Source organism: Leptopilina boulardi, unplaced genomic scaffold (assembly GCF_019393585.1).
Source record: "Leptopilina boulardi isolate dan_hultmark-lab unplaced genomic scaffold, ZJU_Lbou_2.1 LbouV2_214, whole genome shotgun sequence".
Classification (NCBI taxonomy): domain Eukaryota; kingdom Metazoa; phylum Arthropoda; class Insecta; order Hymenoptera; family Figitidae; genus Leptopilina; species Leptopilina boulardi.
The window spans coordinates 5264562-5276682 of NW_026137768.1; the positions used below are offsets into that span (position 1 = coordinate 5264562).

The following is a 12121-nucleotide window of genomic DNA, read 5'->3' on the forward strand; positions in this document are numbered from 1 at the left end:
AACCTCTCACAAGCACTATGAGCATTTGCTGAGAATTTTCATTCAAGACAGTCGCAAATATCTCAAATTAAATGTGTCTCGCACCATAAAAAAATAAAGTCAAGTAGTGTACGACTTTTGTATAATTTTAAATAGTAAAATAAAGAGATCAAGAAGAAAAATGGAAAAACGAATAAAGTAACTTTTACTATTTTAAAAGTAAAACCGAAACCGTCCGCAGTTTCTGGCAATTTTTACTCCAGAAATAGTAAAATGTACTATTTCTGGAATAATTTTTACTATTTCAGAAGTAAATTTTACTATTTCTGGAGTAAAAATTTCCAAAAATGCGGAGAAACTGCGGGCAGTTGCAGTTTTACTTTTAAAGTATAGTAAAAGTTACTTTCTGATGGTTAAACCAAAATAAGAAAGTAAAAATTAACAAAATTTTGCTTGAATCATCCGAAAATATAGCAAAACTGTACAAGAAAAATGTAGGTCGACAGAACCCAATGTAAGTTATACAAAATATCAAAATTAGGACCAGTTTCCTAAAATAAAAATTGGTTTAAAGAATCCAGCTAAAATGAATCCGGATTCATAGAAATTTTCCAATTACACACAACTAAAAATATTGCCTCTTTGCCTAAATGTTGCCTTCTTCTCAAATTTCATTCACATATTTATGACTCAATGAAAAACGAAAGATCATAAGATTATAATTCTATATATCTTTTCGATCATCGACATGATAAGATCGTTGACCTACAGGTTCTCAAGTTAGGTGAAGCATCAGTCAAATAAGCACAGTAGGAGAGGTTCGTTGCGGCCTCACGTTCCCGGAAGTTGAGTCGCGAGAATGTCCGGATACGAACCATCGGACGTGAGATCCCCGCACCAATGGGGGGGAAGAGGGGGTGTGTCCCACCTACAATTCCCGTACATTATATGAACCTTCGCCTGGGCCAAGGAAAAGGCGCGTCTTTTTTTTTTATTTTGACCACATTTTTTTTTTTTTGCCTCCAACATTGACTAAAAAGTTCTCAGGCTCTGTCTTGTGACTTTCGTTACATCAGGAAGCTCGTCACGTAAACTTTAAGTCCTCCCTTATCTACGCGTCATCGTGAACCTCTTCCTCCCCTCACGTTTCCCCTCTCTTTAGTTCCTCCTTCCTTTTTGGTTTCCCTTTACCTCATCTTTCTCTCTCTCTCGTTGTTGCATGGCTACCTGTCTACTTGGACATGATTTACATTCACCGGATGGTTTTTGATAGGAATATGGATCTCAATTTCCCCGAATAAAAAGAAGAAAAAAAAAAACTCTATCATGGGCCAGTTGCTTTTGTAGATTATAAATATATCTTTAAGATCTACCGGAAGTTTTAATGGGTTCTACGTTTAAAGATTTTTTAATCAGTCAATAGAGCAAACAGTAGCGAGTTCTCACCTCGTTGAACGGGTTTGGAATATTATATATTCACAAAATGGAGACATTGCGTAAAAACACTGCGGGAGTTGTGAAATCATATACGAAAAGAGAGATACGATAATATATTCGTGTATATCTGTTTATAGTCATCTTGGATATAAAAATCAAAGTTGTAGAAGTGAGATGTTCATTAACCTCCTTGAAACTGGCGCCGGGACATTTACAACTTTTCAAATATGGAAAAAGATAGATTCAGTGAGAATCATGTGAACGGAGTTGGTTCTCAGAGAGGAGACTTGTAAAAATTTTCTTTATCTTAATCATTTCCATGAATCAGTCAGGATTTAATTAAAGAACTTTATTTTTCTTACAATCTCTATGTTCAACGTAATTTTTTTTTTTGATTTTGTTTGCAAAAATTTATTTGCAAGAAACTAAAATTTCTAATATACACAAATCCATAAATGGGTTAACAAATCAAACAGATGAAACAAAAATGGTTTTCGAAAAATATTCAAGGGGTAATTTTTGTTACTGTTGGGGTAAAAAGAAATTCTTTTCGCCAAGTTGGCAAAAATCTTAACAGTATAAGGGTAAGTGGCAATAAAATCGCGCACCCTTTCTGCAATTCCAATCACCACCCTTAGAAAAATCCATTTCTAATCCTCAGGGCTTTTGATCTTTCTCGCCACTTCCCTTTTCAATGAAGTGTCCTCCTCGGTTTAATATATTTGCAAGAGACTATATAGTTTTGTAGAAAATTATAATGCACACCATGACTGCGGCTTCTTCAACTAATTCAATTAAACGACTTGCTCATAGGTTCGGGGGCACCACCTGAGGGCATGTCCCCCTTTCCACTCTCTCTCTTTCTCTATTCGTGCGTCTTCTATGTATCCGTATTGGTCTCAATGTATATATAGCAGAGAAACGTGAGTTGGAGAAGGACCAAATGCCCACCCTTCACTGGTCCCAAGAGAGTCGTACTCTCACACGCTACAATACAATGCTCCTAATGTTACGGCTCCAGTTTCGACATAATTTTCTTTCTCGGACCCTTTCGTATAGCAGGCGCTAACGTCACCGATGGCCAAAAAAAAGCCTATATACCTTTTCTCTAAGAGTCCGACAAAAGGAAATGTTATTTCCGGTGACCGCTCGATAACGATGACTGCGTCTAACGAATGGCGCATAAACCAAGTTTGCCTGTACTTCATTTTTCCCAAAGGAATTCTTTTCAAAAATTTTAAAGACAAAACTTGATAGCATAACAGTTCACACTGATTTTTATTCAAGGTGCTAAACCTGCGGAATGTAAAACGGATGACTTGAACTTGTGGTGAAGTTGCTCGGACAAACTCATTTCTTATTCTTCTCAGTATCGGTATGAAGAAAATTTATCGCTTCCATGGTTGGGTTAAGCTACATTGTCCAATAATTGCCATCTAGCGGAGTTTTTCTTTTTTTTTTAACAAAAATATTATTATATGCGCCAAAAAGCATGAAAATTATTAAATTTAAAAAAAGAATTATGGGTACCAGATACTAAACCGAAAATTGTTGAAAACATTAATTTTATTGCTTTATGAAATTATGAAAATTAGCTATATATAATTTAGGCGTGGCATTGAATGGATGTCAGGGATGTCCGTAAACGCTAGACATATACAATATTGTTGGGATTTTGCTTAAACAGCATACATTATTCAACCGCTATCAAGCTTGCATTTACCGGGAAACCGTAATTGCATCCGATCGAATGTTGGCATTGGTGACCACGCCTCCTAGAGTCTGTTTCCGGTTTTACCTTTAAACCACCAACCAATAAGAGCAGTTGACCCGCATTAGTCAAAACTTCCCGCACCGTCGGTCAATAGCCTCTCGCATGTTAATCAAGTTACCGCTTTTGTACAACAAAACAGGTCTGAACAATTAAATTGATTAGACACACACCAGCACCATTTAGACACAGTAGAGTTTTGTCGAATTTACTTTTGGAAAAACGTCAAATTAATCACAGTGAAATTGTCCGCTAAATGATAAAAAAGAGTATTTATATAGAAAAAAGGATTTTTTATAACTACAATTTTTTTTTCTTACTTTTCCTGACAGAATTTACAATTACATGGAGTGTATATGATTTGTGCATTGTGAATGCATAGTATTTATCATCTACAAAGGTGATTTTGAATCTGTACAATAATACAGACTCCGAACCATTCATAATTTTGCATTATACAATTATTTTGTACCATCTTCAAACTACTGTATCATCTGCAAGCAAATTAGCACAGGGCAACAAAATTTGAAAAATCATTTACTGTGGCTTTCAAAGCAGATTCTGGTATAGATTTTTTGCTGCTAATTAAAAATCCGTTAATGAAAAGTTTTCATCAAATATAGTTTTTATGAAAATCTGGGTCAAAGATTTAAAAAAATTGCACCTTTACCGATGAAACAAATGGTGCTAGAACCTTCTACTCGGTTTCAAATTAATGTTTAAACTTCCGACTACAATCCCTAGAAAGAAACTACCTGTACCTTGAACTGAAAATTATTGGTAGCCATTTTTCGAACTACAAAAAAATGATTTTAACAAAGTGTAATAAATGTTTCTGGCTGTTCATTCACTGATGGTATCACAGAAAATTAAAAGGCATTAAAATAAGCTGCAACGCTTATTATTTTTATCCAATTTTGCTTATTTTAATCCATTTTGGTATTAAAATAAGCAAAATTGGATTAAAATTATAAGCGTTGCAGCTTATTTTAATGCCTTTTAATTTTCTGTGATAGTAATATGATTTTCAGATATTGCAGTGCAACTAATTTCTTTTCACGAAGTGTAACCAAAAGTTTAAGCTTTAATTTGAGACCCACTAGAAGGTTTTTAGCACCTTTTGTTTCATTGGTAAAGGTACTCAAGAATTGACAAAAATTTTGTCGTTGACCCTGTTTTTCTTAAAAACTATATAGCTGATGCAAACTTTTTATGCTAACGGATTCACAGAAAATTAAAAGGCATTAAAATAAGCTGCAATGCTTATTATTTAAATCCAATTTTGCTTATTTTAATACCAAAATAGATTAAAATAAGCAAAATTGGATTAAAATAATAAGCGTTGCAGCTTATTTTAATGCCTTTTAATTTTCTGTGTTTTCGTAATCAGCATAAAAAATATAATCAGCTTTGACATTTGCTGCGTCAAAATCAGTGTTGCCCTATGTTATAAATTCTACATTTTGTAACGTCAATAATTTGCAGTTAGAGCAGTTAGAACAAACAAAAATTTTCTCCATGTAAATTCTATTTCTAAAAAAAAACATTAATTGTGGTAGTTACAGTTTATATAATTAAGCCCTCTCACTCTCTGCGGAGTCTTTATACTACTTATCTCTTTTCTACCGTGACAAAAAAAATGAGGTAGTACAATAAAACGGGCTGTTTAAGCCGAAAGGGTTAAAAACAAGATGGGTTTTTATTAGGCCCTCATTAGACTTAATGGCTGTTGAATGGGAGTACTTTAAAAGCGTCGTGAATACTCAAGAAGAACAGAAACGTCTACAAAGACTATATATATACTTGCTCCGTATATATATATACTTATACAGTCCGCAAAGAAAAGACCATCAGTGATAGCCCGTGTCGCATTTCGCCTTACTATAACTTGATCCTTCTATATAGTATTTTTGCGTCCCGCGCGCACTGCTCACAGTCCCAAAGGAACAATGACAGCTACTTTCCCTTCGACAATTCACCAGACGGCGGTATTATACTTTTCAGAATGTCATGGATATAGTAGGGGAAGAAAGTTTAGAGAAAGTCTTCAAAGAGTCAGAGGACAATTTTCGGCATTGTTTTATAGTCACCTTTTAGAAATGAGAAAGAAAAACAAAACCTAATGTTTTAAAATCTATATGGAAAAATTGTGTTTTAACTATATGATAAAAACTGATGCAACTATAACTTATGTGAAATAGAGCAAAAATTATTGGCTTTATTTCCGACCCTTCTGATTTATCCAGATTGAAGACATTTACCCACAGGTTCCCGATTGAAATGTTCTCCAGAGACTAAGGGATGTCACAAATCTTAGACGCCTGATGTAAACCCCCTAGATTGCTAATATTTTGCAAAAGAATATTTCTTTTAAAACCCCTTTTCTGGAAAAAAATTTAGAGAGATCTAATCAGAAACTTCTTTCTCAAACCATTAATTGGTGATATAGAAGGTACACATTATAGCTGAATTGTGCTGATTGTGCAAATAAAAGAGAATAGGTTTAACCGTTAGTCTGTACTTCTCTTCTTCTTATTTTCTTTTCTATCTTTTTTTTTTTCCCTAGAGGTAAAAGAATTGTAGGTGGGTATTTGGGTTGGCATTTTGCTCAAGAGCTTGCAACCGTCTGCAGACGCGTGAAAATAAAATTAAGCCCAACTTTCGGTCAAATTGGTTGAAATTGGGAGACGCGGTAAAAGTAAGGGGCCCAGGAGTCCCGCAGGGGTTAAAGTCCCTTATGTGAAAGCGATGTGTTGGCGGGGGTGTGAGAATGAAGAAACGATGGAGGAACTTAGTGCCTGGTAAAGCCTCGGACACACGAGGATATAAGCTGGAGGGTTAGGGGGTGCTGAGTGCCAGGCATCAATAATTCAGCAGCGGACTATGACGAGGTTACCGTTTGGCTGCCTCCGATCTCCCTCATTCACGCTATACCTACTCTCAAACGAATGCACACGTAAAACCTGAATCCAAATATAAAAAGCTAGGGGTTTCGTTCTAATCGCTACTAAGAAAAACGAAAACGACGCAGATTGCTCTGTCATCCTTAAACCCTAATGATCCACTTTGCTTATAACTTGCAAAGTGGATCAAATTACTAATCTTCTGACTTACATAAAATTCAAAAATTCCGATGCAGAATAAAATAAATACATTTTGTATTCTGTTCATAAATTGTCAACATATCGATATACCATTGTTTTATTTTAATCAATTCATTTACGCATTGTAAATATAATGTATAAAATTAGCATATGATTCACAAAAATCTAAACTAATTTTCCAAAACATTTCCATTATAATGAATATAAACATTAAAATACAATTTGTTATATTTTAATTTACTATTATTCCATTTTTGTTTTAAGGATATAATTGCATAGATTCTGCTTATGTATATATGCTAATTAATTTTCATTTAAAGAGATATAATAATAGAAGAGAAATCAGATAGTATAATATAAGATTTAATTAGATGTAAGTATAACTTGACAGGAAATCTAACCGTGCATATTATTTTTGTCCTTGCAGTATCCTTGAACTGCGAAAAGAAAAAAGCAGAGATGCTGCTAGATCACGTCGTGGTAAGGAAAACTACGAGTTCTACGAGTTAGCGAAAATGTTGCCTCTACCAGCAGCCATAACCTCCCAATTGGACAAGGCCTCAATTATAAGGCTGACAATCTCTTACCTTAAACTTCGTGACTTCTCAGGTCACGGTGATCCACCTTGGAGTCGCGATGGACCACCGCCTAACAAGTCAGTTAAAGGTAAATATTTCCAAAAATTCTATTTCACTACTGAAACCTTTTGATTTTAATATTATAAAATTTTAAAAAAAAATTTCCATATAACATTTCTTTTTCTCGAAACAAAATAGACCCGGTAATTGAGTACATCGCTGGGTAACGACTGGGTTTGCTAGATATATATATATATAGAACTCTAACGAAATTACAAGGAACAGAGAAACGATAGACAGAGGGTTGAACGAATGAATGAGTGGCAGTAAGACCCGAAGAAGGATTTCCTCTTGATTATTGTCCCCTACGCTTACGTCAATCCAAACTCACATTCGCTTGTGGATCCAGAAAGACTAAACCAAGTTATCCTTCCACTGGCCCCTACTTTTCAGACTACGTCACGTATCGCACTAGAATTTCAACTCTTCTATAAATCATTCCTCAATTTTCTTTTTTTTTTCTTTTCTCTTTTTTTCCCCCTTCTATAAACGTCGATTAGCTTTTGGCAAATGATATTTTCTCAATTTTAGCTCGCTTGTTTTTTTTTATATAAGAAGCAAAATCCCATAAAAATCATTAGTTAAAATTTTCATTTTAAAGAATCCCGTGTAGAAATTGCCCTATCAGGGCCCTAGTGGGGAATGAAACGCCACGCCTGATAAGGGCCAAATGTGGATTTCCTAATCAGGGCCACATCAGGCGCGGCATTTCATTCCCTAATAGGGCGGCCTAATTCGGCCCCGATCTGGACCCTAGCAAATTTTCTGCACGAGATTTTATTACTTATAATTATTTTTTAGACAAATTTTTATTTTCCAAATTAACATTTGACGGAATTTTTTCTTAAACAAATTTTTACTTAACAAAATTCTATGGTATCCAATTTTTATTATACAGAATTTTTAAGGCTAAAATTTATTACGCCGAATTTTTATTTGTCCGAAATTGCAAATGGCCGAACATTTTTGAAAATATTTAAACTATAAATTTAGTATTCTAGAAAAAAAAATCACGAAAATAATTGCCTGAGCCTTTCTCTAATGTTTGCTCAGTAGCTTATGATTCTGACGTGTTCAATCATTGGTAACTAATTGTAACTCTAAAAAATATCTGCGGTTGATATTCTCTCTGATGAATCAGCTTATATGAACCATAAAAAAAACTGTTTTTGAAATATAATATTCTCAATATTTCCAATACACTTTTTCCAAAAAAAAAAAAAAAAACGATTAGAAAAAACTAATCTCTCTGCTATTTGATATTAACCATTATTTCTTATTTGCATAAAAATAATCTGAAGATAAAAACGAAAATAGATTCGCTACACTTGAATAATTCAAAAAGCGCAATATAGAACGAAATTGTTGAATTTTTTTTTTTTTCACGTTAACGCAAGAACGAACTGCACAATCACTCCCTGAGATGAGTAAGGATGAAATTCTTGAAAGAAAAGCGTAAACGGGACAACAATAGATGCCACCTCACGATACCCTTATAACTTGAGTGACCACGCAACCGGCAACAGATTTACAGATACATAGTAATGGAGAATTGTCGCCAATAATCGAACGATAAGATCACGTGGCCTCTTTTATTTTCGAGGTTCATTTAACGAAAATAGGGGACATGCTTGATAAATAATTCTCAACATTCTATATATACGTATATCTTGTATACGACAAAAAAAAAGATAACCCGTATAGAGTAATAAAATAAACTACTAGCGATTAAATATTCCTAAACTAGCAATTGATTAATAAAATATTAATTATATAAATAATTATATAAATAATTATGTAACTTTAACGGTTGTGACTTGCACCATTTTTTGACGGACTGTACACGTTTTGAGGACATACGCATATCGTTTTTCCCTGAAATTTTATCATGTCATTGCCGCGAGTCATTCTGGAAGGATATTCTTTCTACCTCTAAGACTTCAATTATAAAGAGGTTTGTTTCAATGTTCACGAAGATGGTCGAGATTTATAATACTTGAATGGATTGAGTGATTCTGTGTTTTATTAAATGTTTTTTGTTTTTTATGTTTAAGTATGAACTGTAATATTTTTATTATTTTTTTTTCTTGTTCTCTTTCTTTTTTTTCTTTTTGTATATTTCCATTTTGAATGGACCGTTGGGTCTTAATAAACGATTTATTATATAAATAATTATAAAAATAATTACATAATTAATTTATATAAAATATTTAATTAATGTTTTAAAGTATAAAATTTTCCAGACACAATTAAAAATTTTAAATACACTGAAACTTGTGTTTTTGAGACACTCGAGACCACATGTCTCAATAACTAAGGTTTTAGTGTAAAATGAAGTTTAACTCTCAACGGGATTTTACTTTTATAGCATTTACTGTCTGAATTTTTGTATAGTATCACAGAAAAAATTCTGATACAGCAGCTGCCTTAAACGAAAAATTTCAGGGCCAAATCAGGGCGACCAAAAAAATGTGTATTTCCTAATTAGGGCCACTTCAGGCGTGGCGTTTCATTCCCTAATAGGGCAGCTTGATTCGGCCCCGATCTGAGCCCTGTCAAAAAAAGCAACTGCTGCACCAAAATTTTCTCAGTGTTCAAAGGAAAAAATATTTATCTGAAACAGCGAAAGGTTTCACTAGAATAGTAAAAGATTTAACTGAAACAAGTAAAACTTTTGCTATACTACAGTGAAACCTTACAGATAAATCTATTTTTCCATGTATAACGTTTTAAAAAATGAATTCTACGTCTCTCGGAAAAAAACCATTATTTCTGTTTTTTTTCTCATTTTTTTTTTTTTTGGTTCCGCGGTTGATTTGAGATAGAAACAAGTGACGTGCGGTAGATCTAGAAAATCAAGAAAGGTCGGTTAAGTTAATATTTGCAGAGCTGAGAAACGGGAAATCCTAACCAGCGAGGTATAAAGGGCTGTGAGAGAGAGGGGGGGTAGTGCAATCCACCCCCTCCCCCACCTCTACCCACATGTAAATCTAATCACGGCAACAACCCCAACACGCCCACTCCTCGCATTACCAGCCACCGATGTAACTAAACTAACAAAATTGAGTTAGGTGCCAGCCGCGTACTGCTGCCACAACTCCTCGTCAAACTGAATCCACTGCTCTCTCTCTCTCTCTATCTCTCTCCCGTCGTCGCTATACAACTTCTATTCGAGAATACACAGAGCTTTCCCTATAATAACGAATTCAAAACCTTTGAAGATGTTTCTAATTTAAGAGCTACTGAAATAAACTCTCTAAAATATAAATTTGTTCAAACAACTAATTGCAATTAGCTAAATTTGTCATACAGATAAAATTAAAGAATAAAAATGAGAAAATTAGTTTTTCATTATAAATGAAATTTAAAATAATTTTTTTTTTTTTAAATAAAAAAAAGTGGGAGTAAGAAAATTTTATTCTACGGTTTATAAAGGCTGGAGAGGTTGAATAATTTCGGTTATGTACCACACAGTGAAGAGAGAAAGAGGAGGGGTTGACAAGAGGAAAGAAGGGAGTTTAAACCAGTGTTTAACGTAGTTGGCGGCTAGTTAAGAGCGAGGGAGTTGAAAGCAGGGTTACCAGTAAAAGGTTCTCAATCTACCTTTTTTGTTATCACTTCAATAAAACTAACAAAATAAAAATCCCATAATCTATTTTATTCAATTTTTTTTCTCTCCAGATAATTCTAATTTAATTATATATTTCTCCATTTCTATATATAATCAAAATTTCGAAAATCATTCATTGTCAAATTAAATCAAATCTTTCTAATTCTGATAATAAAAAAATTAGAAAAAAAAATTTATTTTAAAAAAATAGTGAATTATAAAAAAATTCCTTTAAACTTGTGTAAAAAAATTGAGAGCCACGGGCGCCCTTCGCAGAGTCAAACCTAATGAAATACAGGGATTAACTAAATACACCTGACTAATTAAGCAGTACTTAACTAGATCATCGTCACCAATACCCTAATCAACGCCTCGTTAGCATCATCCTATTTGCCTTTGTAAATAATATTCGCGTTCTGATTTTAAACAAGATTTATCAAGGGGACTGTCTTCAACCCAGAAATCATTTTAATAATATCTCATTTGGGATAAGTGAGATAACAGAGGGAGATGGAAATTGGTTCCAGCAAAACATAATATCTACATATTGCTATATTTAATATTACAAGTTCTAATTTTAATTCATATTTAATCTATATTTTTGAAATACATATTTTAAATATAATATTTTTAAATATATTACACTGAAACCTCGATTGAAGAGAAAAAGGATTTTATATGAATTTTTGCACAATAAAATTTTTAGCTATCGAATTTTTATATTCAGCAGAATTTTTATTTCATTGTCATTTTAATTACTTGACTTTTTATTTAAAATAATTTTAATTTAAGCGAATTTCAATTTAACAGTATTCTCATTCAATTGAATTTTATGTAATTCGAATTTTTAAATAATAAAAATTCCAAGTCACCGAATTTTAATTTATCCTAATTTTTATATGTATAAATGTTTATTTTTACGAATTTTTAAGACTCCAAATTTTCATTTGTCCGAAATTAAAAATGACCGAACAAATAATTGATTTCGGCGCTATTTTTAAAATTGACCAATCACGATTTTCTTGATAATTTCTAATTGGTTAATTTTGAAAATTGCGCCGAAATATTTCTGTTCGGACATTTGTAATTTCGGACAAATAAAAATTCAGTGTCTAAAAAATTCGTACAAATTAAAATTCGGTGAATATTGGAATTTCCGCGTTATTTAAAAAATTCGAATCACATAAAATTCGATTGAATGAGAATTTCGGTAAATTAAAATTCGATTAAATTAAATTTCTTTTCAATAAAAAATCATGTAATGAAACTGACTAAAATAAACATTCTGCTAAACACGAAGAAAAATTTACCTATAACAGCGAAAGGTTTCGCTAAAATATATAAAAGTTTTAATCTTTTACTATTCCAGTGAAAACTTTCGCTATTCGAGATAAAATTTTGTTATCAGTGAACAAAAATTCGGTATCTAAAATTTTCGTTAAGTAAAAAATCATATAAAAAGAGAAAGTCAAATTTGCAATAAAATACAGAAATATAAAAATTGAAATAATAGAAATGAACCTAACGCAAAAAAATAGAGCATATGGTTTGAGTCGTCATCGCGCGATTCGGGGTAAAAGCT

General features: G+C 32.8%; 1 protein-coding gene across 6 annotated transcripts in view; it reads left to right on the top strand.

Moving 5' to 3' along the window:
* Window positions 1-12121, top strand: part of LOC127279269 (protein trachealess) — a 219988-nt gene that overhangs the window by 190210 nt on the left and 17657 nt on the right. For all 6 annotated transcript variants that reach the window (XM_051301524.1, XM_051301525.1, XM_051301526.1 and 3 more), the window contains one exon: window positions 6719-6957. In XM_051301524.1, the coding sequence (XP_051157481.1) occupies window positions 6719-6957 (239 nt within the window). The remainder of the gene's footprint in view (window positions 1-6718; window positions 6958-12121) is intronic.